The 27755-nt window shown below is 43.7% G+C and overlaps 4 protein-coding genes across 24 annotated transcripts; 2 read left to right on the forward strand and 2 right to left on the reverse strand.

Annotated features, from left to right (window-relative positions):
- Window positions 1-2147: 2147 nt before the first annotated feature.
- LOC101769039 (protein Rf1, mitochondrial) lies at window positions 2148-8424 on the reverse strand. Of its 10 annotated transcripts, none has more exons than XM_022829276.1 (5): window positions 5606-8424; window positions 5133-5207; window positions 4911-5054; window positions 3642-3702; window positions 2148-2834 (listed from the first exon to the last, which is right to left on the reverse strand). In XM_022829276.1, exon 1 carries the CDS (start codon window positions 8204-8206, stop codon window positions 5771-5773), a length of 2436 nt encoding a protein of 811 aa, XP_022685011.1. In that variant the 5' UTR covers window positions 8207-8424; the 3' UTR covers window positions 2148-2834; window positions 3642-3702; window positions 4911-5054; window positions 5133-5207; window positions 5606-5770. The 10 variants fall into 10 exon arrangements, with proteins under 10 accessions (XP_022685011.1, XP_022685010.1, XP_022685009.1 ...); XM_022829275.1 differs by having other exon boundaries at window positions 3642-3717; XM_022829274.1 differs by having other exon boundaries at window positions 2148-3411; window positions 3642-3717.
- Window positions 8425-11001: 2577 nt separating this feature from the next.
- Window positions 11002-13863, forward strand: LOC101769979 (ADP-ribosylation factor-like protein 5). Its single transcript, XM_004979528.3, has 2 exons — window positions 11002-11503; window positions 13316-13863. Exons 1-2 carry the CDS (start codon window positions 11312-11314, stop codon window positions 13676-13678), a joined length of 555 nt encoding a protein of 184 aa, XP_004979585.1. The 5' UTR covers window positions 11002-11311; the 3' UTR covers window positions 13679-13863.
- Window positions 13864-17579: 3716 nt separating this feature from the next.
- On the forward strand, window positions 17580-22579 carry LOC101770805 (beta-carotene isomerase D27, chloroplastic). 2 transcript variants are annotated; one of them, XM_004979530.3, is made up of 7 exons: window positions 17829-18407; window positions 19556-19695; window positions 19823-19915; window positions 20174-20235; window positions 20831-20937; window positions 22147-22236; window positions 22320-22579. In XM_004979530.3, the coding sequence occupies exons 1-7, from the start codon at window positions 18062-18064 to the stop codon at window positions 22349-22351; spliced, it is 870 nt and encodes a 289-aa protein (XP_004979587.1). In that variant the 5' UTR covers window positions 17829-18061; the 3' UTR covers window positions 22352-22579. The 2 variants fall into 2 exon arrangements, with proteins under 2 accessions (XP_022684987.1, XP_004979587.1); XM_022829252.1 differs by lacking the exons at window positions 22147-22236; window positions 22320-22579 and adding an exon at window positions 21463-21572 and having other exon boundaries at window positions 17580-18407.
- On the reverse strand, window positions 18414-27386 carry LOC101770388 (putative pentatricopeptide repeat-containing protein At3g01580). Of its 11 annotated transcripts, XR_002678869.1 has the most exons (7): window positions 21675-22140; window positions 21559-21585; window positions 21415-21470; window positions 20803-20973; window positions 19786-20001; window positions 19522-19679; window positions 18414-19439 (listed from the first exon to the last, which is right to left on the reverse strand). XR_002678869.1 is itself a non-coding variant. In XM_004979529.2 (2 exons), exon 1 carries the CDS (start codon window positions 27369-27371, stop codon window positions 25311-25313), a length of 2061 nt encoding a protein of 686 aa, XP_004979586.1. In that variant the 5' UTR covers window positions 27372-27386; the 3' UTR covers window positions 20546-20973; window positions 25289-25310. The 11 variants fall into 11 exon arrangements, 3 of the variants coding, with proteins under 3 accessions (XP_004979586.1, XP_022684986.1, XP_022684985.1); XR_002678871.1 differs by lacking the exon at window positions 21415-21470; XR_002678870.1 differs by lacking the exon at window positions 21415-21470 and having other exon boundaries at window positions 21504-21585.
- Between the last annotated feature and the right edge of the window lie 369 nt (window positions 27387-27755).

Below are 27755 nucleotides of genomic sequence, written 5' to 3' on the forward strand. Positions count from 1 at the left end.
TAAGACTTATTTATGCTTTGCTATGTTAGTGTGGATCTAGAACTTAATGCTTGTGTGATGATCATAGTTTGATGTATTGTTTATTTCCACTTTGTTGATGTGATATATCTTGTCATATGCATCACAATGCTATTCATGCCACACTTTGCACCCCATGAATGCAAGGATATAGGGGGAGCTCTCTTAAAATGTGCAAATGACATTTGAGGCCATTTTTGATCTTATCTTGAAAAATGCACATATTAAGGGGGAGCTTACCTATATGATTGAATTCAAAATGATTATATACTTCTCTTGTGAGTCTTAATTGTGTTGTCATCAATCACCAAAAAAGGGAAGATTGAAAGTGCATTTGGTCCCCTAAGTGGGTTTTGGTGTTGATGACATGCATAATTAAGGAACTAATGAATTTATCAAGAAATTAATAGGTTTAAATCTTAAGAAATAAAAAAAAGTGCAAGAAAGGACCCCAATTTGTTTGAAGGATGGTGTTGAAGCATAAAGGAAGATCTTTTTATACTTCCTATTTTTGAATTTGAGTATAGGAACATCATACTATAAAGGGAGACGCGGATGGATAGCTTGAAGATGTCAAAGTACTTGTTTGAGATGCTAACCACCTATGAGAGACACCACTCACACACTTGCACATTTAGTTTCTCACAGTTTTTGTGAGTGTCGGAAGTTCCGCCACCTGCCGGAAGTTTTCAAAAACTTCCAACAGGGGGTGCTCAGTAGATTTAATTGAACAGTGTCGGAAGTTCCAACCCTATGTCAGAAGTTCCGATGATAGGTGCCGGAAGTTCCTAGGAACTTCCGGCAAGGGATGCTCAGCTGTTTTATTTGAATAATGTCGAAAGTTTCGAAACAGTATCGGAAGTTCTGATAATCACTTAACAGAACAGCAACGGCTAGTTTTTGGGGCTCGAATATTTATACCCCCTCAGCCCCCCCCCTCATTTGTTGCTAACCTAACCCGAGACAAACACCTCCTAGAGCATTCAATACTCCTCCCCCTCCCTCCTTGAGCTAAATCTTTGAGAGTTTTGAGCTAGGGCTTGAGTGGGAGAAGGATTTGAGGTGTGCGACTCTAGCTTTGAGTGTGAGGTCAACCAAGTTCATCTCAAGAGCATTTGAAGCATTTTCGATCTTTGATTCGCTTTTGTTACTCTTGAAGCTTGCTTCTAGACGGTTCAGTGTTGCCCGTTTGAGCGTCCTCTCGTTGTGGTGCGCCCGAGAAATTTGTATTGCCCATCCTCTTGGAGGATTCATAGTAAATGACTCAATCAATCCTCCTTTATGGTTGATTGAGAGAGGTAAAGGGTTAGTGAGGACCCGGCTCTTTGTGAGCTCCTCAACGGAGATGTAGCTTCCTTTGTGGAGTGAACTTCGGTAAACAAATACTTTATCTCGTGTGCTTACTGTATTCTTCAAGTTCTTGTTGACCTAGAGCTTGATTTGTGCCGATCTATTTTCTTGTGAAGCTCCTCTTATAAAGATCACATGCAGTAGTCTCTATACTTTGTTGCTGAACTTTTGATTCAAATAGTTTCTGCTGAAACCTGTTTTATTTTGAATTTCGTAGACTGTTTTATTTTGAATTTCGTAGAGTACTCTGTCGGAAGTTCCACCCCTGTACCGGAAGTTCCGACATTTTTAACACCACTACGAAGAATTTTTAGATTTTAAAGATCAAACCTATTCACCCCCTCTAGGCATCACACGATCCTTGTATTATGCAATTTAATAGTGCACTCATGTTCTACGTTTAGAAAATGCAAAAAAATTTGGTCATGAGTAATCTATGGCGTTAGGGGCCAACTCTGATATTCATTGTGCAAGTTCGGCTCTAAACTATAATGCGATTTTGTAGTGGATCGTACATTTCCTTTTTCAAGTCTGCAAAAAGACCATGGAAAGTGAAATATTTGCAAGATAATATAATTTCAGAATTGCAACATAAATTGTTTATTTGCATCCAAGAGCAGCCACACGCACGAATGTCCATGTCGTTACTGAATCGAATAACGCATCGGCTGCAAACAAGATAAGAAATGAATTTGTACACATGTTTCCAATAAGCTCAACAACCGTAAAAGAACATCACGCCTGGTAAAAAAAAAAAGCATCAGCTTGAAAACGGGAACTGAAACCTTAAAAGGAGAGGGCACATCAATAGATAGTAATTTACATCTATAATAAAGCTCTTTATTTTCAGACTTAGTACAGACCACTTTATCACTTGATCCACACTGCCACACTGGTACCAAACTGAAATGCCACAAGAAAAAGATGTAGTACAACAGACTACTCTCCACCAATGGACTCAAAGTCCCGAATCACCATCATGCCATCCTTGATCCTGGCAACCTAAGACTGGATGGTGCCAATGATCTTGACAAACATCAGACTGGTATTCAAAGATCTGTGTGGTTATCAAAGCAGAGAGCTGCTCTTGCTATAATCTGGACTGCACCTTGTTCTGCACGCCCCCAAAAACAAATTGGACGGAAAGCTATCTGTGAATTACACCAACTGATAACGAAATGAAACATACGCAGTAGTACTCAAATTCTTTTGTGGGTGAATTTATGACATTACTCTGTCACATTTGCAGGAAGGCATGGCCATGCCCAAGATAACAGCAGCCACAAGAAGAACATGCGAATGAAAGGTGAGCCTTAACAGAGAGAAGCAGCAAGAGGCAACTTGTTGCCTGCCGGGAAGGTTGTATTGTTGTGATTACCAATTGCTCTGTACCGATTGCAATAGAGATGAACCATGGAAGAACTTGCTAATAACCTTATGGCACCACGGAGTGACGCAGACATCTTCTAAAAATGTGAAACAATAGAACACAACCACCAAAAGCTGTTATAATATGCAGATTTGAGCAGAGAGCCCATGAAGCAATAAGCATATGGAGATGCTATAGTAAATTAACCTACTAGTTATTGCAACGAATCGCGGTTCAAGTACTACCCTAGTTGGTCGGTTGTAAATAAAACCCTATATGCCTTTGTACCAATTAATTCATGCAGGCAGCGTACTTCATGTAACAAACAATCTCCATGCCACGTAAAAGAGAAAAAGGACAGAATTTATTTCCTTCCTCTGAGATATTGCTCAAATTGCCTTATAGATAGGAGATGTAAAGTCACAACTAACAACACAAAAAAGGGTACATATGATCCTCTCAAGACACAACCCTATGACTATTCAACAATTAGGAACTGTGTTTGATAGTGGCTAAACTAAATAGTGTTCAAGGGACAAAAATCCCCGGAACTTCCCAGGGATCTGCACTTCTGCAGGTACCAGTTTATAAATCAAGTGGCACTCCAGAACTATGCTCCTTTCATTGTTGCAGTGATAATATAGGATGTTAAGTTACGCAAAACAATTATAAGCCTGTGTGTTCAGAAATCAGAAAACAGTTATGAGCTACTTTTTCCAACATATAAGGACTGAAATTCAGTTATGCACAGTTCGTTGATCTACAGAACAACTAAATAGTTCAAGTGCCCAACAAATTTCAAAAGATTTACTATTTCTGCATAGATAGATTTACCACTACATCAACACCTGTGCCATACATCTGTGACTATGCCAGAAAGAGCAGAGCAGAATGGAGTCGGAACCTTGAGAAGACTCTTCAGATGCACCAGGCAGTTTTTCTTCCCAGTTGATTCCCCTGTCGACCTGAAAGACAATAAACTGATGCGAACCATTTATCATGTAGAGTGGGAGTGGCATCAGAGACGTGAAGGACAGGTAGACATAGTAACTTCAAGCAGACATGGTAAATTGCAGCTGCCAAGGAAGGTTTTGCTGTAGCTTTTAATCTTGTGATGAATTACTGATACACAATGGTGGAACATCACAAAGTGAGCATTGTCCAAACTGTACACATTCATTGCTATCCCTATAAGAACATTGCAGGCAGCTTTAGAGCCTGTTGGCAGGAATCATTGTTATATACCAAACACATGTCAAAGGTACCTATGACTAAATAATATCAATAAATTAGTTGATATTAGAGTAGTAGTGCAGGCATAAATGGGTTAGTGCAGGCCAATATGAAATACAATGTTGGTGGGGAATACAAAAGAAGAACAAGGTAACATAATTACAACAAGAGACCTGTCTGCACTTGAAACAAATACCAGGTCATTCAGCTTCCCATTTGGAAAAAGAGAGCAAAGAGCTATGATTGCAGGAGCTCACCTAAGGCTGCAAGAAATGCGGACATGCATGCTTAGCAGCAGTAGAAGTTCAGTTTCCTAGGGTCATTGAAGTGTTAGTGGATGTACAATTTGTGTTTTTTTTTTGCTGGTGGAATGAAGTTAATGATTAGTTGCCATTTCCTCGTATAAATAATATAATAAAAGTAGCATTAAAACATTTCTTTAGTGAGAAAAGCATCATCATCAAAACATGCATCAGATGTTGCCTTTTACATATGAGTGTCTCCCCATAAAACAGGACATGTTTGTGATGTCAGTGCTTCAACATCTGAAAGGCAACCTCCAATTCAGTCTTATCTTCACAATTATGGCTTTTGACACTTCAGTATTATCTTCACAATATCATCTGAACATGGTACCATTTTCTAACATGTTCTGTTGGGAAAAAAAAGGGAAACAAGCTAGCTGAGCAATTGAAGCTGCTACAGGCAAATACTTGTACCTCAGCCAAGCATGAACAATTTGTGAACTTCACGGCACAACTGAAGCTAAGCTAGTTGAAATATTCCACCTTTTACGTAGAAGATATGACCAAAATCAAGTAATTTTTCAGCAGTGCTGTGTTCAATGAAATACCAGTTCCTACTTGAGGAGGCAATGTACACTGTCATCGCTGTTGTCACAAAAGAACAGAAGAGACTTACAGAGCAATGGTGTGTGTACCTTGGCAGGCGAGCTCGGAGGAGAAATGGCCGGTGGAGGTGATGAGAAGCGAGCTGAAATTGCCTAGCGCAAGCCCCAAGAACTGACCACAGCCACCTTCCCGGCGGCACCATTGTTAGTTCCTTGTCCCCTCTCTCCCTCTTCCTGTCCTCCAAGAGTGGGCAACAAGTTGGTCACAAGAAAGGACAGTGATGCGACGGATAACTCCAGATCCAGGCTCACCCATGCCAGGTCCGATGAAGGCGGCGCTTGTTGTTGCTCACTAGCGTGGCATAGCATCATTCCACTAGGGCTTGGCTGCAGTAGAGGAGAGAGAGGGAGGCAATGACAGGGAGGGTGGGGGTCAGTCACCATCGATGTATGAACCTTAATGTAGAGGGTCCTCATTAACAAAAAGAAAATCACACTGAAAGTATAGCATCGGAGAGTCTAATCAACACTGCCTGATCTGCTGAATGAATATGCTACCAAAAACAACCCTTATATGTGGGGCACCAAAAACATCATCGAAGCAAAAAGTAAGTGGGTAATTGCATATCAAGCAGATCACTAAAATCTACAAAAAAAAATACTTGCAAATGAAGCCAACTAACTGTTTTTTAAAAAAATAATATATATAGTCTATCTGTGGCAAATGCATGCTAGAACAGATTCCAAAAAATATTCATTTACACATATTGTGGGAAAAAACTTACCTCCACATCAGAAGTCCTTATCCATTTTTTTCCTAAGATGCAACCAGCTCGTCACACCTCGATCATGCCAATAGAGAAAATAGCACATGTAATTGACTGTTAGTGTCCAGGTAATTTCCTGTCTTACAAACAAGAGGATTTTCTGGGCATCTAAGCTTGTAACAATCAACTGGAGCCAGCTCCAGCAAGAAAATGATACTTTTCTGGGAGATATTTTATCTGTTCCTGACATGTCCCTCTGCTTGTGAAGAGATCGACCAACAACATTGTTGTTGAATCTTCAAGAGAGAAGTTTCTCTCATCAATTTTAGAAAGATAAGTTCCAGCCCTGACTATTTCATGTTTCTCTAGCAACGCCCTGACCACATGATTCAGCAGTCGAGAGTTGGGATCAAAGCCAGCATTCTCCATGGATGAAAAGACATCATCTGCCTCTTCCGGTAACCCTTCTTTAATAAGATTTGTCATCATTAAATCATAAGTCTCAACAGAAGGCACAAGCCCACTTGCAGGGATGGAAGCAAACAGATATTTAGCTCCTTCAGCTCTCCTAGTTTTGAACATTACAGCAATCATAATATTAATAGTTATAATATCAATCTTTACGTTCATCGCTTGTAATTTCTTGAAAAGCCCAATTGCTTCATCAAAGGAATTGTTTTTGCAAAGTCCATGAAGAACGGTGTTGTATGTGTCAGTGCCCACTGAGATCCCGCTCTCAATCATTTCATGGAATCTTTCCTTCGCAGAAACTGTTCTCCCAGCCTGGAATAACCCATCCAGTACAATGTTGTACGCAATAGTTGAGGGCTTAATTCCCTTATGCACCATTTCTCTGAAAACACTCAACCCATCATCAATCCTTCCAATTTTACAATAGCCATTAACAAGTGTGCCATACACTGCAACATCAGGTTCAATGCCAGCTGACACCATAGCATCAAATACTCTCAATGCTTTCTCCATCTTGCCAACTAGGCAGTATCCATCCACCAGCGAACTATACGCAAAAACATCAGGATGCAGACCGATACTTACAAGTAAGTCAAATATATCCTGTGCGTCCACTACCCTTCCCTCTTTGCAAAGGCTGTTTATTATTGAATTTAAGTGCACAATGTCAGGACGCATGCCTTTACTCATCATTTCAAAAACCAATTCCTTAGCTTTCAGCAAACCACCATGAGTACAAAAACCCTGAATCAGGCACTGGTAAGTAGCTATACTGGGTGCTACTCCTTGATCAATCATTTCATTAAATATTTCCATAGCATCATCCATTTTAGCCATCCTGCAATGTGCAGCTATGACTGTCAAATAGGTTACCGCATCAGGTTTTGCTCCTTGATGCCTCATTTCACTGAAGATAATCATAGCCCGATCCAGCATTCCACATTTAGCATATCCCTTGATCAGTACATTGAAAATACGGACGTCAGGTGCAACACCGTCTCCTAGCATCAAATTGAAGAGGTCTGTCATATCAACAAAGCATCCTTCAGTAGCGTACCCATCAAGCAGAATTAGGTATGAGACAGTATCAGGCTCCTGGCCCTTCGTTGCGATCGAGTCAAAAACATCTCTAGCTTCCTTAATTTTTCCATGCTTGCAAAGGGAAGCCATTAACGAGTTCCACGTAGCAATATCTGGTAGGAGACCCCGCCTAGTCATCTCTTTGAATATCCTGACCGCCTCATTCCACTCACCCCTAGCGGAATATGCAAAGATCAAGTTATTATATGACCAGTTATCCGGACGAACACCTTTACGAACCATTTGTCGGAGGACTGCCTCTGCCTTGTCCATTGCTCTTGCCTTGCACAGTGCATCAATACTGGAGTTATAAGTAACTAAATCGGGTGAAATCCCCTGCTGCATCATTTCATTCATAAGATTGCATCCTTTATCAACTTCACCCTCCTTAAAGAAGCCATCAATGACCGTGCTGTATGAGACCACGTTGGGTGAGCAGCCAGATCCCTTCTCAGCCATCCTCCGGAGCAATTCAAGTGCCCTCCGACTGTCTCTGTTGTCGCAGAAGCTCTTCAGAAGTATGCTGTAGGAGACAACATTGGGCACACAGCCCAACTCGGGCATCCTGTGGAGCAGCACGTCCAAAGCGTCGTCAGTCCGCTTTGCTTCACAGAGGCCCTTGAGGAGGTTGCTGAATGTGATGACATCGACGCCCAACCCTGTCCTGAGGAGCTGGCCGAAGAAGGCCGGCGCTAGATCCGGGCGGCGCGCACGGGTGCAGCAGTCCATGAGGATGCCGTAGGTGCAGAACGTGAGAGCCAGCACCCTTCGGCCGGCAGCTCGTGACATGGCGTTGAAAAAAGTGACGGCGAGCGCAGGCCCGTCGCGGCAGGCGGTGGAGGGCGGTGCCCGCGCGAGCGCGGCGAGGAATCCGTTCAGCGCGCGCTCGGGAACGGGGGTGCCTCGCCGCCGCAATTCGTCGAGCAGGTGGCGTGCGTCCTCCGGGCCGAACGTCCCGGACCGCACGCGCTCCGTGGCGGCGGCCAGGGCGAGGTGGGGAGCGCGCGGTGGTGACGCTGAGGACGCTGTGGTGCGGAAGATGGAGGAGAGGCGGGCACGGGAGTACATGGCCGCATGAGATTTGGGCGACCCTACTCCGCCGTCTCTCTCGCCTTCCGGCGAGAGGCCAACCTCGCGCCAGGAGGTCGGCGCTGGCGCCTCGGAGTCGGGGATGACGCGAGACGAGGAAGAGACGGGGGGCCACGATAGGTGGGAGGCGCTGGGCTCGGCGAGAGCTCCGGCGGTCTGGAACGGCGAGAGCCCCTGGCTTTTGTTATGCTGTTTTTTTTTCCTTTTTGCCTCCGCTCTTCTACAAGCAAAGTTAAATAAGTTTATCGGACGCTCCGTTGTTCCAAAATAACGTCTGCAAGGTAGAAAATAAACATTTGCAACGTAAAAAATCACCATTTACAACATTAAAAAATATGTTGAAAAAATTTATTAGCCATCTGTTGATAATGAGAAAAAAAACTCGCCGCACATCTGTTTCATATTGCATGGAACATTCAAATCTCTCATTGAAAATCCAACATCCAGATAAAGCACTTGCAACATTTATGTGAAACATATGCAACATCGCAACATCTAGATCTACTTTGCAACATCCACATGAAACACTTTCTACATTCTTCTGAAACACTTGAAACATACGCTTGCAACATGCAATAAACCCTGGCAGGAGGAGCACTGCACAGTGGGATCCGACACTAGGAAACAGTGGAGGGGGAGGAGGAGGATGGTGGCGGCCGGCGCAGCTCGCCCCTAGCCGCGGGGGAGCGGCGCTCGGCACCCTTCCCCATGGGGCTCCTCAGTCAGCCAAGTCCATTGCCAGCGGAGCAGCTCCTCCGGCGGCTGGCGCCTGTCTGCAGCACACCTCGCAGGCCATCAGCGACACCGAGGATGGTAGCAAGGCGAGCACACGATCACCTCCGCCCTTCCTTCCTGCTCCACCCCCATTGCAGCTGAGCTTCTCACTGAAGCACTGCCATGCGTTGTTGCTCACTCGCTCACCAGAGCTTCACCTTATGCCGCTGCTTCGCTTGCCGAAGTAGCCGCCAAAGCACTGCTGTCCGCTCACCGGAGTGCCACCTAGCACTGCTGCTTCGCTCACCAGAGCACCCGCCGAAGCGCCATTGCTCACTCAATGGAGAGCCGCCCGGCACGAGCGAAGCCCCATTGAAGTACAACTGCCTCATCGTCCAGCTGCCACTAAAGATAAGGATAAAAACATGTGGATAAGAGAGGGTCATGTGGGTCCACACAGCGTCCGACGTGTCGCACGTACGAGTCCTAAGAAAAAATACTTAAATGCTAGAACTGTACGAAACAAATTTCATATAATCATATAAATGATTCATGTACGGGGAAGTTTATAGGATAAAAGTTAAATTTTATCTTAGCACATTTTGAATATTTGCCGAAAGTTCATGTGCCACTCCTGTAGCTGTACACCCAAAACGTTGTGGGTGGAGTAGTTTCTTTCTTTGCCCCTGGCTTTTGTTTTGTTGGGTTTGTTTTTTCCATTTTTGCCTCCGCTGTCCTACTAGCAAACAAACAAGTACTTTAATTAGTTTTTCAAAAAAGTACTTGCATGCGAAAAGTATGCGTACGAAACAAATTTCATGTACGGCGGAAGTTTATATGATAAATTTTAATTGTAGCACTTTTGAACATTTGGATCAAAGTTCAGTGCCAATCAAAAACATAGCGATACATAGTGATACAGTTCCTCCATCGTATGGATCATAGTAACATGTGTCAAGATTTACAACTAATTTAATACAAACATTAACAAACAAAAAAGGGCAATATCTTTGATAGCAAGCATGTTCTCCGTCCTGTAGATTCTAATACTCCAACAAATGATATAGAAGTGTCACGGATCTCCTTCTAGACTAGTGACAAGCTTCACATTGTGGCGACATGCAACAAACTTGAGAGCGACACAGTGGTAGCTTAAACACACATTCTCCTTCATGATTGTTGGAGATCTCAGCTTTAGGGGGTGTTTGGATACCCCGTGCTAAACTTTAGCACATGTCACATTGGATGTTCGGATGCTAATTAGGAGGACTAAACATAGTTTAATTACAAAACTAATTGCACAGATGGAGTCTAATTCGTGAGACGAATCTATTAAGGCTAATTAATCCATCATTAGCAAATGGTTACTATAGCACCACATTGTTAAATCATGGACTAATTAGGCTTAATAGATTCGTCTCACGAATTAGACTCCATCGGTGCAATTAGTTTTGTAATTAAAACTATGTTTAATACTCCTAATTAGTATCCAAACATCCGATGTGACAGGTGCTAAAGTTTAGCACGGGGTATCCAAACACCCCCTTAACCGTGAGGATGTCCACCCTTCTTCAACCTCGTCATCTTCATTATTATCCACTACCTATTGTTTAAGGCACACAATTACTTATAACCGTCGAAAGGCTAAAAATATATATAATGAAAAGTAACGATATTCAAGTCAGTCATACTCCCATCGTACATGTTTGTCAAATAGGTCATCATCATTTCACTTGGAACCTTGCAAAAAAACAACTTGAAGGTCTATTCAACATGAGGGGTTCGTGTTTACGCTGGTCAAAATGTTAGGGCATAAGAGCTTCTAAACTTGCAAATAGACCTGTAGCTAGGCACAAGGAGTTTCCGTGACATACGCAAATGATTCATGAAAGGTACCAGTATTTTTCCATGACACCTAGAAGCATATTCGCATTATTACATAATAATGAACATAATGTTATGCTGGTAATCTGAAATGGGAAAAAAGAAAAAGAGAACCAGGTTGTAGGCCCCGGCCCGGCCCGGTTCTAGGCTCCTGGCACTCTCTTCCCTCTCCCAACGAGGGAGGCAACGACTGACGAAACTTCTTGGCACACGGACGGAGCACGAATATCCCCCCATCCATCCAACCGCCTCGTCCGGCAGGCGACGACGCGTCAATCGATTCCTTACTCCCCCTCCTCCTCCTCCTTCCCCGGCGACACCGGTCTCCTCCTCCGACTCGATCCGCACCACCGGGAGATCGATCGCCCGATCGATCCGGCCCGCGAGCACCGGATCCCCGATCCACCCACCAGCCGCCGGCGCGCGCAAGATTCAGATTTTGCCCCGGCGCGGAGGGAGGGTACCGGAGGAGGAGGAGGAGCAAGGATGGGCGCGTGGATGTCGCGCGTGTGGTTCCTGATGTTCCCGGCGCGGGAGTACAAGCTCGTCGTGGTGGGGCTCGACAACGCCGGCAAGACCACCACGCTCTACAAGCTCCACCTCGGCGAGGCCGTCACCGCCGCGCCCACCATCGGCAGCAACGTCGAGGAGGTCGTCTTCAAGAACCTGCGCTTCGAGGTCAGCCCCCCCGCCCGGCTCCCTCCTCCTTTCGCTCTCCTTCCTTGTTCCCCCGTCCAGGTCACAAAGCGGCTAGCCTGCTCCGCGGTCGCCGCTGGATCAAGCTTAGCGCCGGAAGGCGCGTTTGTCCGTTAGGCTTAAGATCTATGTTCTAGAGGTGGAGAAGAAAGGTGAAATTTTGCGCTTTTCTTATTAATCGTCACTTCCCTTGATTGATGTACAATTCGTAGGAAGATTGAGATGTCCTGAACTGCAGGGAGACTGTCGCGTGACCGCAAAGCCGACTGTGTTGATCTGGGGAGGGGGGCAGCTTTCGTAGTCATATCTATAAGGCTGTGTTCATAGCCATTGTGGGTATTTGAGGTTGTGTAAGAGGGAGCACATTGGGGATTCCATCGATTAGGATGAATAATGTGGTGCCTGAGATCTGGTTAGCTTGCATGTCGGTATGATACCGCCAGTCCGCCATACTGGTGGTGAATACTGCATGAATCCATCAACACTTAGTATCGAGTGGTTATGAGTATATGATCTGTCCTCTGGGAACTTCTTAGCTCAACCTTTTAAGTTGGATGCGATGGCCAGGTGGTATACACAAGGAACAACAATGGAGCATCTCTCTGTTTCATTGTGGGGAGAACTTGGTTTCTAGTTTCTGTCCTAACTCAAGCAGACAGCTCTTTCTTGTTTCACTGACACATAACTCAATATGGTACCCACAGAAATAAATCTCGTCATGGAATGTTTGGTTGGGTATAACACTAGTGAGTTCAACCTCAACTTCTTAACTAGTGGATTTAATCTTTGTTGTTGTGGTGTACTCCTTAGCCTTCATCTTTGATGTTTATTGGCTTTGAATGGTTTTGCTGGTTTCAGGGTAGTGGATGCAGCTTTGAGTAAAAAGATAGTGTCTTATAGTAATCAATTGTAATTTTCAAAAAAAATATAGTAATCAATTGAACATTTGAACTGAATCAAAGACAGAGGTAAGGGGCAAAAATAGAATTTTTACCATGTGCTTGCTTTAAAAGATTTGAGTCATCAGGTTACTCTCCAGACATTTTAGTTTCCGTTGACTAAAATGCGTAAAATATCTTTGGTAGCCTGTGCAAAAACTGCTAAGAAAATTATGATGCCTGCAATCATACTTTTGATTGGAGAATATATTCTTTTGACTGCTTCAGTGCAAAAATAAATTAAAAGAATTGAGTCATGACAACTTGTACTGTCAAAGTACCACTTTATGAGGTAGTATTTGCAATTTATAATGCAACAGTCCTTTACTTCATGCTTTTTTTAAGGAAACAAAAGCATCTGTTTTAGGGAGTTGCTAATAAAATACGCCAAAGAGACCTGAAACTTGAATATGCTTGAGACTTAAGTTATGTATTGTCACATATGCTTGTCTCCTGAAAATATATGTTTTGCTGCAAGTTGCATGAACTATGGATGATGTTTATCATGTTACTTCTTTACTATGAAAGTCTTTGGTTCTTCCATGTTGCAGGATTTATCATATCTTTTATGTTTCGTTGTTTATCAACATCAGTGTTTTGCTTTTACTAGCATCATGGGACAAGGTCAGCTAGCGGCCTATACATGTTTCACTTGGAAACAAGCTCTTTTTCCCTTCTTTTAAGCCCAATATAAGTTGTTTTCCGGTGCCAAGTATAATAATAAGAGTTGTACTGCCATATTCAGATGGTGTCCAAATGATTGCATCTTTAGCCGAAAACTGACGCAATTCTTTGCTGTTATTTGGCAAATACCAATGCACTGTTTGTTCTAACATCATATGCTTGAATACATCAGGTGTGGGATCTGGGTGGACAAGAGAGCCTACGAACTTCATGGGCAACATACTACCGAGGAACTCACGCTGTCATCGTAGTAATTGACAGCACCGACCGCGCTCGGATCAACATCATCAAGGATGAGCTCTTCCGGTTGCTCCAACACGCGGACCTGGAGGGTGCAGTGGTTCTCGTGTTTGCGAACAAGCAGGACCTCAAGGACGCCATGTCCCCCGCTGAGATCACTGACGCCCTCTCCCTCCACAGCATAAAGAACCACGACTGGCACATCCAGGCCTCGTGCGCCATCACCGGTGAGGGCCTCTATGATGGCCTGGGTTGGATCGCCCAGAAAGTTGCCGGCAAGGCGACTGCAAGCTGACGCTGGTTGACTGTGTTTTCCATGGGTTTGTTGAAGGTGGCAGGATGGGTTTGTTCTTGCTGCCACCACCCTTAGTGTTTATTTATGTTGCAAAACTGCCTGAAACTGTGCCTGTATTCCAACCAATCTGAATATAAAAATTGAAAGGAGCAAATTTGCACGGCGTCGAATATGATATTTTATCTGATTGTTGTTGTGCAAACACTTTCAGTCAAGAGTTAAATCATGAGTTGAGTCAGGTTTACAGTGATGATATTAACGAAAAGAGATAAAAACCTTCCAAGGTGAGTTGCAGCTGACTTAAACAATATGTATTGTGTACTGCTACGTTCATACGTTGTACACTCAACTAGCACCTGGAAGGCTGGAGGCAGGTTGTCAAATGTCAACTCTGCCCCTCGTCGGTTTCATTTGGTGCGGCACGAGGTCACTTCAAGTGGCCATCCTTGGTGGCCAGAAATGTCCGTCAGCAAGCACAACAGAAGCAGGGATCCCCGAATGATTGGCCTGGTTGCTGTGACCGTACACTACACTGACGTCACTGGATATGTGAGTGGTAAGGAGTCTGATGTTTGCGTTTGAAGCAACTGCAGGAAGAATGAAGGTTGTTGCATCATTGTACGAGTAAGGGGCAAAAAGGATCTTACAATTATGATGCGCCAGTATTATATCCTGATAGGATGTCACCATTTGTTGTTTTGTTTTCTTTGGTTGAGGAAAAAGTTTGCCGAACGCTATGGGGGTCCTTGGAATGCATGCATATATGCATCAGAAGGCATTGAGCTTCGTTCATCGTCAAGTTCACCCAAAGGCTAAGCTGTCGAGAGACATTTGTGGTCCGCATCATTCACCAACCTTATATTTTGGAAAGAGCGAGCTTAAGTTTGAAATTATATCGGACACAAGAACTTTTGCGACGCCTAAGATCCCAGTGTTTATTTACGCTGCAAAACTGCCCGAAAACCGTGCCTGTGTTCCAAACAATCTGAACATAAAAAAAAAATTGAAAAAAGGGGGGCAAATTTGCACGCGGTCAAAATGTGATCTTATCAGACTCTTGTTGTTGTGCAAATGCAAACACTATTGCAGACAGCTTGACGCGTCGAGTCAAATTAGTTTACAGTGGTAGATCATGGCTACAGATGGCTCGACCTAAGTCAATGGTGACATGTGTATTAGCGAAAAGAGAGCTCCAAAGGTGAATCGCAACTCGCAAATTACGTACTGTACCTGAGATGTGCGTGTGCTGGAGAGTGGAGACTGCTTGTCAAATTACAGCTCTGCCCCTGGTTGGCTTCGCCTAGGCCCTAGTGCGGGCAAACACGTCGTGGGCAGAAACGTCCATCAGCTTGTCAAATTACTGCATGCTTTGCGTCTGAAGCAACTGCAGGATGACGCTTGCTGCACCAGCAGCGTACGATCGAATTAGGGATTAGGGACAGATAGTACGCGTATGATGCGACTATTGTAATCACCAGCAGCTTGTCCTGATGATAGGATGCCACCATTCTTTGCGACAAGGCCTCTTTTCCGCCTTTCTATTGTTTCAAGTCGAAAGGATTTATCGAACATTATAAATAATAGGATCCTTATACTTTTAGATTCAGTGAATTGAACGAGAATCAAATTTGTAACAAGCCAGCAATGACGAATCGATCCAGCGACAGGGGCTCAAGTCAATAATGACAAATATTAGCCAGCATGCATGTCGCTGCCAAGTGCTGCCGCAGGGGCAGAAATCGAAGTCCGGGGCACGTTGTAAACGCCGGCGGAGCAAGCGATCGAGAAGACGACGGATGATTCGCCCATCTGGCCGGGGACGGTACAATGCGGCCGGCGAAATGGACAAGGCCGCGTCAGTGTGCGGATGAGCTACCCTACAAACAGTAGGCATATGATGCACATGCATCACCAACGATTGATGGTTTTTCTGACGAGATGCCACCATTTTCCGACAAAGGTCCCTTTCTGTTTTATCCCATTTGAGATGTAATTCCTTCTTTCGGGCAAGAAATTACAAAGATCTGCTCAAGCTATATGCTTTGGGATTCGTACATGTTAATAAGAAGATACGTGCAACGTGTAGCTCAGTTGGTCAGGTCTCTTGTGGCGAAAGTTATCCACCTACGTGCGTCCGAGGTGTTTTGACTCATAATAAGAGTACTTACATTTATAGCTAATTATTTTCTCAGTGGTAGCAGGTGTGCACCGCAAAAAAAAAAAGGGTACACTTGACGCTTTGACTAAAATTTGGTGAGCTTCGAAAAAAATTCAGCTGCCAATAGCTTTGAAAATACTTGTACGGAAAAAAGCACTTTTGCAATGTCATACACTACACTTTTGCATATCACTGCAATGTCACCTTGTTTTCTAGGAGCCAATTAACAGTGTCCTCCTAGTTGGGCTATAGCAACCGGTAGTTTCCAAATTCCAAAAACAGTTGGCGTTATCCAAAATCAATATATGGCTGCCCTGAAATATTCCCCGAGCAAACGATGGCATTCCTGAAATGTCTGAACCTTTCTTCCCAACAAGGTCCACTTGGAAAACGAGACATTATTGGTTTGGTTGCTGAGCAAAAACCCAAATTAAAGGGAATAGAGACATGTCACTAGTCCATTCTCGCTGTGTCTCTTGTGAGACGCATGGCCCAGTAACCCACACAGTCAGTGTTTGCTACACGACCATTTAGCCTGCTTACAGTACCTATAGTACCTAGCCGTGTCCGTTTAATCACCCATTTAGCCCCTTTAATGGATGTTTAACCCATTTAATTAGCCGTTTAGTCTGAATAAAGAGTTAAACGGTAGGATTTAGTATTTAAGGTAACATTGCCCCCAGAGCTAGGCTATAGCCACCATTCGAGAACCACCATTTAATTTGGTGATGAGAAGATGAAGCCGTGGAGGCAGGGATCAGAATCTTGATGCCGTTCTTATCTGCACCATAGGTAAACCAATGGATCATTAGAGCATTAGGGAAGACTAGACGGTATGGTAACTCATGCATCATTGCCATGGCAACTCATTCTTTTCTCACATCATACTTGCATCATGAAGATCACGAAATTCAAAGCCTCAAATATTTTCTGGTATTACATTGATTTCGGAAGTTAAACTACTTGCTTCTCTTCAGGAAAAAGAAAGTCTTTTCAGCTGGGTATATGTACAGCTTGAGTTTCATATATACATGGTCCAAAAGTCTAAGCTGTTTTTTCTCAAAAAAAAAAAGTCTGTAAATCCATGTGTGCATGCAAGCTCGCTGTCAGATTACTGCATTATCCGCTTGTTTAGTAAGAACCAAGCATGCCCTACTAGTTGGATTATACTAAATGCATGGCAGCTCCCAAATTAGTTAGTGAATAATAGTGACAGTATTATCCCAAATCTGTGGCACAGAGGTGTCCCGAAATATTCCCTGAGAAAAGAGTTATATTCCTGCTGGTGGAGTGCCCGAACCTGCTTTCTGCCTGAGGTCCAATTAACTACAGAATGAAACACGTTGGTTGGTGAGTGGAGTACAAATAAAAACCAAAGGCATGAGAGGCAAGGTTCTTGTGATCTTGTCCACTCTCGCCGTGTCCCTCGTGAGAAACGTATGACCCAGTACTTAGGCTACATACATGATCGACTCCGGAACTGCCACTTGGTGTGGTGATGAAGCCGAGGTAAGTGTTCAAGTAAATCTTTAACCCCGACCCTATCCACATCTTAGCAAAATTTGTTGAAAGAGATGTCCACGAATTGTTGAAAATAAAAAAAAACTTTTTTTTCGTGTGTCTTTGTATCTGCTGGCTGGTTGACACTTAACATTGTGAAAAGTGGCTAGTGCACAAGTGATATCTGTGTACAAATCGAGGTATGTTAGGGGTTAACAAGGTAAATTAATGGCATTAGATGATTAGTAGCGCATTAACGAGACCTAAACGTCGTGGTAACTAATTCTTTCCTCCACCTCAAATGACAACATCATGAATCATGCCAATAATGGTAGGCCAAGCAAAACAGGCATCTATCCCACACGAGCCTACTAGCAGAGGGTGTCGAGCAAGCATATGCTCGATATTTTCAGACATGGGTGTACGGTGTACTACCTCCTGTTGCAGCCTCGTCACCGGGAAAATTTAAAAAGAAAAGACCAATACCAGTACTGTGCATGCATGATTGATTCCGAGCCCACCACTGCAAGAGATGCTGCCTCCCTGCCATTTTGGCACTTCCTCTCGCCGTCACAATTTTGCAAATTGCACCTCGCTCTCAGTTTATATAGGTCAACCACAACGCCTTATATTACAACCCCCTGCATACTAAGCATCCCCTCTCTCTCTCTCTCTCTCTCTCTCTCTCTCTCTCTCTCTCTCTGAACACGCGAAGAGCGAGAGCCATGGAGGTCGCGGCCACTTCTTCCTTGCTTCTTGGAGCTCATCACGCTCATGGCGTCCTACTCCTACCGGCGTCGCCGGCGGAGACGATGAAACGAAGCTACTACACGAGGAGGAAGCCTAGCCGCCTTCCCACCGTGAGGGCGTTCATGGCGAGGCCGCATCATCAGAACGTGGCGGCGCCGCCACCGGCCAGTAGCAAGATGGTGACGGCGGTGCCGCCACCGCCACCGGTGAGGGAGACCACGGCCGTGACGCCGACACTGCCGGCAACGACGGTGTACCGCGACAACTGGTTCGACAATCTGGCCATCGGCTACCTGTCCCGGAGCCTTCAAGAAGCTTCTGGTACTTCCTGCGCCTTCACATTCTCGCCACCTTTGGAATGGTCGTCGAAAGCTTTTGCATATGGCCAGCCATGGCGTTTCCATGACTGCGAATCTGCGATTGGATTTGCATGAGCCAAGCTGACAAGGTTTCGGCGAACAATCCCATGCTTTTTTTTAGAAGCATTCGTACGTATTTTCCCTGAGAATACCGACATGTTTTTCTTGTTAAGAAGTCGTGTTCTTTTTCGGTCTTGGATTCATGCGTCTCTTTTGATGTGCTCCTCCTATGCCGCTGTATGTATTTTAGCAGGGATCGATGTTGATAATCATGCAAGCGACTGCATGATGTGACGCTAAGTTTTTGTCCCGAGCATAGATGCCCTCCTCGGCTTCTAGGGACTAGAGCTGATGGCTACTTGAACCTCTTCTTATAAATTTCAATCTTTGTTGAATTTTTAGGTGTTTTTTTTAAAAAACGATTTTTAAAAAGACGAATTGGCAAGTGTTTTGTTAAGCCAAAAGATATGCGAAAAGCTTCTTAATTCATCCAATACGAGGGGGTAAATATATATACGTATATATAAACAAATTGTAGAAAATGAAACGGAAGTGCATCAGCATATGGACAACTAAGAGAGGTCGAAACCTGCGATTCGCACAGGTGTGAGGTGCGCATTCTAGGAATCTAGTAGTGGCTGAATCTATCCTTAATTTTGGGTTTTCTCCTCCAGCCTTTTCTTCTCTTTGCGATAAGATACCCAAGAGAATGCAATGGTGGTCAACCTTCAAAAAAGACATCACGCACGCGGATTTTTCCCCCCCTGTAGTGGAACGTTGTGCCTCCATGCCTTATCCTCAGCCGTCAGATCTGAACCGGACAGCCTAGATCAACTGTAATGGGACCGGACACCGCGGTCGTGAAACGGTGTCCGGTCAGCACAGTGACCGCCACGGTGTCCTCCACTGTTCTCCACAGTGCCCTCTGCCCCTACCAGACCAAACCCCATGCTGGCCCTCTCAATTTTCTCATCCAATCCCCAGAAAACGTGCGCTGACAGCGGAAAAAGGCATGAAAAAGCATGAGAAAGCTTGTTTAACTAATTTCCCTACAGTCTTGTGATTGGTACTCATACCAGCATGGATTCATTCAATGGATTGTATATGAAGGGATGAAGAACGGAAAGGACGGCTACGAAGGCCTGATAGAGGCAGCCCTCGCCATCTCCGGGCTGTTCAGGGTTGAACAGCAGTGGCAGACTGTGGCCACCGCTCTCGAACGCGCGTTCCCCAGCTACATCCTCACAATGGCAAGTAGTTTTACGCTCCAGAAAGCTAATGTCTATTGTTGAAAACTAGATAAATTTCTTTGAACAGAAGGTAAATTTATTTTATTTTACCTCAGCTTGGATTGACATCGTTCGTTCTGTTGGGCAGATCAAGGTGATGATGCCACCTTCCAGATTTTCCCGGGAGTACTTCGCGGCCTTCACCACCATATTCTTCCCTTGGCTCGTCGGACCATGTGAGGTATAATAATTTTCTTTTTCTTTTTTTTTGTATACACTCTTTCTCCTCCATGAAATAATTTATTTCAGGAATGACAAAGGAATAGCCTGAAACAGAGAATTGTCAAGAGTTCGTGCATGTTGAGCATATAGTAGTGGAAAATGCAGTCATGGATGGAACATTCTCCAATATGTTTTTTTTTCATTCTTACATATACGCATCCCCAGCAGTATTCATAAAGTTGCATGAGTAATCATTGTGTCACTGAACAAATGCAAGGTCAGGGAATCAGAAGTTGATGGAAGGAAAGAGAAGAATGTGGTCTACGTCCCCAAATGCAGGTAGTCCGTTCATCATCCAGAAATTCTTTGCTTGCATAAATAAGCTAAATGCAGATTGAATTCATTGCATAAGTTTAATAGGTATGAATAACTGAACAGAAAAAAGTTCTCTTGTCGGATGTGCATATATTGTTCAAATGATTTCTGAGTCTCAGCACTTCATAGCTAGTATAAATTCTTAAGGTCTATCTGAACATGATTAGCTGTTGTGGGATTGACATGTTATGAATCTGCACCATAAATTACCTCCACACAAACCTTTTGCAATATGTCAATCTTTACTCAAGTATAAAACCACTTGGAAAAGGAATGGAGGAACTGAGGCTGAAATGCAACATGTACTGCCCATGTCGTAATTGTGGCGAACTGGCAATCCAACTCATACTCCACAAACTCGCTATATAAATAGGGATACATTTGAAAAAAGAACAAAAAGTACAGGGCTAGTGCAATATACAATTCTACCCATGCAGTGCAACTACCCTAAAAAATCAAGGGAAAAAATTGTAAGGTACAGGCATATCAAAAAATGGTGAAGAGCAGGATAGTGGTACTGGTATTCCTGACCTTTTCTTCCTTATCTTTACTCTGGCAGATTTCTGGAAAGCACCAACTGTGTTGGGATGTGCACGAATCTTTGCAAGATACCATGCGAGAAGTTCATCCAAGATTCACTTGGCACGGCTGTCTACATGTCTCCCAGTAAGTTCCATTTGTTCTTATCCATGAGATGATAGCCTGAGAAACCAAACATATCAAAGAGTAAAACAGCATAAACACTTAGATTTTTAAACTCCAAGAGAAATAATCAACTCTAGCCACTGAATAAAGTTGGGAAGAAATTAGTGGATTGACAGTCAAGAAACCTCATCTCAAAGTCAGAAAATGTGGCAAAACCTTAACTGTAAGTTCCTTGGTCACTAGCCTAATTGTTCTATAGCTCAACATTACACTGACTGCTGCCAAACCTAAGTGAACTCAGAATATGACTTTTCCACTTTAAGTAGTGCTGGTGAAATCTTTGTATATGGACATCTCATGTAACATGTCCATAGCCACACAACTCTTCATACTAGCTCTGAAATGGAATCTTAATGCTGAAAGCAACTCATCAAGATTCCCACATGAAAAATACAGAAGTTAGCTTAACGTGTTAAATCTCATGATCCTGTCACGTACACCTTCTGAATTGAGGCACTATGCCTTTTTTGGGCATGGGAATCACAGGCTGCCATCTGGGGGACAGAAAAGATTGAAGTGGGACCAACATGTTTGCAGGTTGTAGAGCAATTGCACTCAAGTTGTACAGAGAAAATGGAGTACCTCCTACTTGTAATTCTTAGTGGGAAACTGCAAATAACAGAAACAAGTTGTGAGATAGTAGATTCCAACCATTCCACAATTCAGTGGTTTGTTGTTACCAAGTACAGTACAAGCACCTTGCCTTAACATTATAGAGCCGGCATGTTTCAACGATAATGGCAATATGACTAAATCTTGCTTATGAGAAGCAATTATTGTGAGTCTTGACTCATTCTTGGTGAAATATTTCAACCACACCAATCATTGTTTGAGGTCAAAAGATGCTGACATTTAATGACATCAGTCGAGACAACTGGAGATCAATTTGTGTTGGAATCTGCTAGGTACTCCTTTTGTCCTGTCAAGTGGTTATCACTGGTAATAGCCAATGAATGTTAGCTTAATGGCACACTGCGAGCTTATCTTCACTACTTTCTCCACTCTTATGTATTGCAAATCAGCGTTCCAAACCTGAATAAAACATCTCTATTTCTGGATCATACAAAAGCAAACTTTATATTTAAGCAGTTATTTTTCTACTTAACTATCAAAATAGGATAATCAGAATCATATGTACTTATCCCCCCTATATTAATTACCACTGTTCAGATTTTGAGGACATGAGCTGTGAGATGATCTTTGGACAGCAACCTCCTGAAGATGATCCAGCACTGAAGCAGCCCTGCTTCCGGACAAAATGTAAGCCTGCACTGAGATATCTGAATAGATTTAATCAAATTTCCTCTTAAAGCTCTCATACCCTTTACTTCCTGTATATGCAGGTATCGCAAAGCAGAATCGTCAAGTGATTTGAGAGGAAATGTAAATTGTTAAACCAAATATCAGTAAAACACCCAAAGTTCCATGCCTTCATGTTATTCCTTTAGGAAGCAGCATCAGCTTCGCACGTAGATTCTTTTTAGTCAAGATAACAGCAGAAGGCAATTCTAGTATACATCAAATTGTTAGGAAACTGATTGTCTGGTGGTTCATCCAGAGAAGTTGAAGAGGAAATACAGGACATACTTTTGGAAAATACAAAGCATTTTAGTGCATGCTTCGTAAGTTATAAGAATAACCAGAGATAAATTGAAGAAGTTGGAAGAAAGGAATTACCCGTACCAGAAATTTTCACTTTAATTGAAGATGGTCGAACTTGTTAATGAAGAAAAGAAATTGGTGGACGAAATATAAGCATGTAACTAACAATCATTTGGTGGAGCATGTTGTATATCTGTCAGGTTTAAACCAACTCTCATTTGAGTTATGAATCAAGTTAATGTGCAGATTCCTCTATAAAAATTGAAAACTACAATCCTATAACTGGTAGTCTGGTACAAATTTAACTCTCACATTTCATGTTGGGGGTGTTTGTTTCTTTAGCCCCTCCTAAAATTCCTGTCACATCGAATGTTTAGATACTAATTAGGAGTATTAAATATAGACTAATTACAAAACCAATTGTACAGATGGAGACTAATTTGCGAGACGAATCTATTAAGCCTAATTAGTCCATAATTTGACAATGTGATGCTACAGTAAACATGTGCTAATGATGAATTAATTAGGCTTAATAGATTCGTCTCGTGAATTAGCCTCCATCAGTGTAATTAGTTTTATAATTAACTCATATTTAGTCCTTCTAATTAGCCTCCGAATATTCGATGTGACATGAATTTTAGTCTGGACTAAAGATCCAAACACCCCCTTAGACATTATGCATAGGAATAAAATTTTCTTCAGTTCTGATTGCAACAGCTTGTTTCAGATTTCCAGGTGATGTGAAAATTTCAACTAGTCCCCTCTTGCAAATTGCGATGATTTCTTCATAATCAGAGTTTCTTACAATGTATTGTGCGAGTGCAATAACGCAGGACAATGTTGCTCAATGGCATGAAATAATTGGAACATGTAGCACCTTCAACTGTAACAGTATCGGAATATTCATAACTTTGAAAATCTCCTGGTACATTGTAAAACCTCTATCTGATAGAGCCCATGTTGTAATGCCGATTCCCTGATTCGATATGCTATGTTAGAAGGAAATTTATCAGAATCTTCCCGAATTGTGGGTTATATCTCCAGAAAGGTGGTCATGGTCCTAAGGAAAAGAAAAGGTTTTTCCACATCTCGATTCTAGAGTCGGTGGTAAATAAATCATGAGGGGCTTGACTGAAAAAGACAAAAGGTATTGCAACTTTAACATTATTACAGATGAAGAATACATAGCATCTACCAGTCTGAAGATGCCACTTTCTGCAACCTAAAGCACTTACAACATATATGGACATAAAAAACTCATAGAACACAACAGAGTCCAGACAGTGATAACCATCAGTATTCAGTACCGACATGGGTTTTGTGCACTCTGCTGTGTTTTGTCTACCTAGATTTTTGCATGATTTGCTTTGAAGCTATTAACTTTAGTTGATTTCACCACAAATTCATAGCAGGTCCTGATCGAACCTTCTTGGTAAATTTTCTAAAAGCAAGGGTTCTATTTAAAAAAAACACTAGCCAATGGTTACCTGAGGGTGATTAAGAGAAAGGAAACGAGATAAACCCAATGTTCCTAACAATTCACATTGCAATTGCAATGGTATATCAAACAAAAAGACTCTCTGTGATGGCATTTAGCAAATTTTCCAAGCCTTTTATATGTTGCCTGAATCATCAGAGAAATATGATATATTTATTATGAACTATCCCATTGGAGAAATAATTGCAATAACAATTCTCATAAAATGAACAAACATCATAAGGCCCAACATAAGCCTCAAAATTTTCAACCTTCTTGATTTGTATTTGACCCTGTGGTACTTTAGTAATTATAAGTTTAAAACATGCCATGGAGCCCTAATAACATAGCCTTCGATGAGACTTGCTCCAGAAATCTCTGTAGTCCCCATAATATCGGTTCTCTTTGAGCATCATAGGGTTCAAGAAGAAGTTGAAAGGTTAATGTTTACTTGGCCTAACCTAGATAAGAAAAGTAGGCTAGATGAAATAATAATTGTAAACTAAGCAAACAAGGAATATGCTTTATGGCATGGATCTCAAGTTATTGGTGCAGCTGTTCAATGTGCTCCACTGAGATGGTGACCAGCACTAAGTGACTGTCAAATAGAATAACAACAGTAATTGTCTTTCATGCACATAGTACACTATTCATCCTTAGAAAAAGAAGAAATAAAGGGACCAAGATGGAAACCTTTTAGCCAACATAGATATTCGTATTCCATCTATTCGAGAAAGTACAAAAGTCCTAACTCCTAATTCTGTCATTGGTTGCAATCACTTAATATTAAATTTGGTAACACTCGGAGGATATCTAGGTGCAGCATAATAGTCTAGATCCTTCATTAGTTTGTTTTTCCTGCCCTCTGTTCTATTTATTTTTTTCTTTAAAGAAAATGGCTTCAAATGTAATTCTTGGTGTAACTATAATGACCATCTTACCATTCCCCCCCCCCCCAAAATTAATTTTGATAAAAGAAATGTCTATTTGTGAGCTTAATCCTGTCAGGCTACTTGTTAACCACTGCAAACTTTCCTAATCTCTCACATGACATCCATTGTCAGGCCTGGACCCACATCATCAGTGACACGAGCTGGAAATTTTTGAGTTTGAAATGGCATGAGAGGACTACTCCTTAATGTTAACACGAGAGATGTGTATATGGAACAAGAAATTCCAACTGAACGCAAATGTTAATTCACATTTATTGATATAATCATACTTAAATCATACCTTCTAGCATATATTGCAATCTTTAGCCACCTTCAGTCCAGCTACAGCCTGGTCTCAAGTCCAGTTCTCTTGACATCAACAGTCTCAGGACATCATCAGCATCGTCCCTTCTCCCAAGTGAAACATAAATATCAGCCAGCATCTTATAGTTAGCTCTGTTTTCTGGATCCAAGGACAGGAGATGCCTAGCTGCTACTTCTCCAATCACCAAATTCCCCCATGAACGGGAACCACTTAGTAATGTTCCCCACAATACCGGGTTTTTTGCGTGTTCAGAGTGAGAATTCTGGATCAGGTGATATGCATCAGTCAAGCGTCCAGTACGACAGAGCATATCAACAACACATGAAATATGCTCAATATGAGGTTCTAGACCATACTTCTCTTTCATGCACTTAAGCAAGCCCATTCCCTCTTCAACAAGACCCGTGTTTTTACAGGCAGCCAACACCGCAACAAAAGTATAGTGGTTCGGTTGTACTTCTGTTTCCTTCATCAGCTCAAAAAGCTTAACAACATCTGCAGCAAGCCCATTCCATGCATATACCTGCATCATAGAAGTCCAAGAGATTGCATCCTTGTCCATAATCCCAGTAAAAGCACCAACTGAAAGACGAAGACTGCCGCATCGACCATACATGGAAATAAGTGAATTAGCAATTGTCCGTTCATTCTGGAAACCCCTTTTGACAATCTGAGCATGTGCTTCCATCCCCTTCTTCAGTGATGGAATCAACGAGATCATTGGTAGGATCTCCAAGAATGTAACAGCATCCGGATCAATTCCCATCCTCTGCATTTCTACTGCAAACTCAAATGCCTTCTCCACTTGTCCAAGCTCTCCACAGCCTTTGATCAGGGAATTCCATGCAACCACGTCGCTTCTAACCACTGCAAAGCCATGTAGAAGACTCTCAGAGGAACCTAACTGTCCGCATTTAGCGTACATATATATAAGCGCAGTTAATACAAAGGGATCTCTCTTGAATGCACTGCCAGTACACAGTGCATAGTTTTCTTCAATCCATTTTCCTTCCCTCCAGTTCCCCAACTCAGCGCAGGCCATAACCACGTTAAGCAAGATAGACCGTGTGACCAACACCTCCGAATTCAAAACCATCCAGTGGAAAAGCTTAACAGCATGACCCGGTTTCCCATTCCAAACAAGTCCACCAATCATCGAACTCCAAGTTACAGAATCCTTCACCTCCATGTGCCGAAACACTGTCACCACCTCGCTCAAAGAGCCCAGCTCCGCATACATCTCCAGGAGAGCATTGGAAACGAAGAGGCTGCATTGGAAGCCAGACTTAACCACAACGCAGTGCATCATGCCCCCGCCCCTCCAAGAACCGAAACCGGCGTAACCAGAAACCAAGCTCACGAGCGTCGCCTCGGTCGGCCGCGCTCCGTCCACGGACCTCATCCTGCCAAACACCTCCACGGCATCGCCCAGGCGCCCCGCGCGCGCGTACCCGCCGATCAGCGTGTTCCACGCGACGGCGTCCGGGCGCGGCACTCCGTCGAACACCCTCCGCGCGGCGCCCATGTCCCCGGCGTCCGCGTGCATCCCGACCAGCGCCGTCGCGACGAGGAGGTCGGACGCGAGCCCGGCGGCAGCGGCGGCGGCCCCGACTCGGCGGCCGAGCCCGGGGTCCGGGGCGCGCGCGCAGGCCGTGGCGGCGAGGTGGTAGGTGTGGCGGTCGGGCGGGCAGCCGGAGGGCATGGCGCGGAAGAGCAGCGCGGCCTCGCGCGGGAGGCCCAGCGCGAGGTAGGCCCGGAGCATGGCGTTGTAGAGGAGCGGCTTGGGCGGCGGCGGCTGCGCGGAGGAGGAGCAGGGCGCGGAGGCGGCGGCGGCGGCGTCGAAGACCCCGCGCGCGGCATCGGGGTCGCCGAGGCGGGCGTAGCGGGCGACGAGGAGGGAGGCGAGGTAGCCGTTGGTGGCGAGGCCGGAGACGACGGCGAGCGCGTGGGGGAGGCGGGGGTCGCCGGCAGCGGCAGCGTGGGGGGAGGAGGAGGAGGAGGTGATGGCGGCGGCGAGGGATTCCTTGAGGGCCTGGTACCGGAACGTCGCGACGCGCATCTAGCTTCGTTTGTTCTGTTCTGTTTTTTTTCCCCCTTTTTGCAATTTCCTTTTTCTTTGATCAGAGGAATCCGTGTTTGAATTTAGGCGCGAAATGGTCGGCAAGGATTTCTTTCACACATGGACAAGGTTGCTCTTGTCATTCCCCAGGGGCAAACGACGAAGCCATCCCTTCTCTGAGAAGACTGATCGAGAAAACCGTCGTTAAAGCACGATCCTCAGACCAGATGAAAGCCTTCCCAGTCCTAGGTCGGTTTACCGTCGTAAAAAAGAGTTTGGTTGTGTTTGAAATTTGTGCAAAAACTTTAGAAGCAAACTGGTGTTTTGTTGTTCTATATTTCCTATCCCTAAAACACCTCCTTCTTAGGACCGACGACACGCGGT

This window comes from Setaria italica, chromosome VIII (assembly GCF_000263155.2).
Source record: "Setaria italica strain Yugu1 chromosome VIII, Setaria_italica_v2.0, whole genome shotgun sequence".
NCBI classification, from domain to species: domain Eukaryota; kingdom Viridiplantae; phylum Streptophyta; class Magnoliopsida; order Poales; family Poaceae; genus Setaria; species Setaria italica.

Coding starts and splice junctions, on each gene's coding strand:
- LOC101770805 (XM_004979530.3), top strand. CDS start 18,062: ATGGAGGTCGCGGCCACTTCTTCCTTGCTTCTTGGAGCTCATCACGCT. Junction 20,236..20,830: donor GTCTACGTCCCCAAATGCAG/GTAGTCCGTTCA, acceptor TTACTCTGGCAG/ATTTCTGGAAAGCACCAACT. Junction 20,938..22,146: donor GGCTGTCTACATGTCTCCCA/GTAAGTTCCATT, acceptor ACCACTGTTCAG/ATTTTGAGGACATGAGCTGT.
- LOC101769979 (XM_004979528.3), top strand. CDS start 11,312: ATGGGCGCGTGGATGTCGCGCGTGTGGTTCCTGATGTTCCCGGCGCGG. Junction 11,504..13,315: donor TCAAGAACCTGCGCTTCGAG/GTCAGCCCCCCC, acceptor TGAATACATCAG/GTGTGGGATCTGGGTGGACA.
- LOC101769039 (XM_022829276.1), bottom strand. CDS start 8,206: ATGTACTCCCGTGCCCGCCTCTCCTCCATCTTCCGCACCACAGCGTCC.
- LOC101770388 (XM_004979529.2), bottom strand. CDS start 27,371: ATGCGCGTCGCGACGTTCCGGTACCAGGCCCTCAAGGAATCCCTCGCC.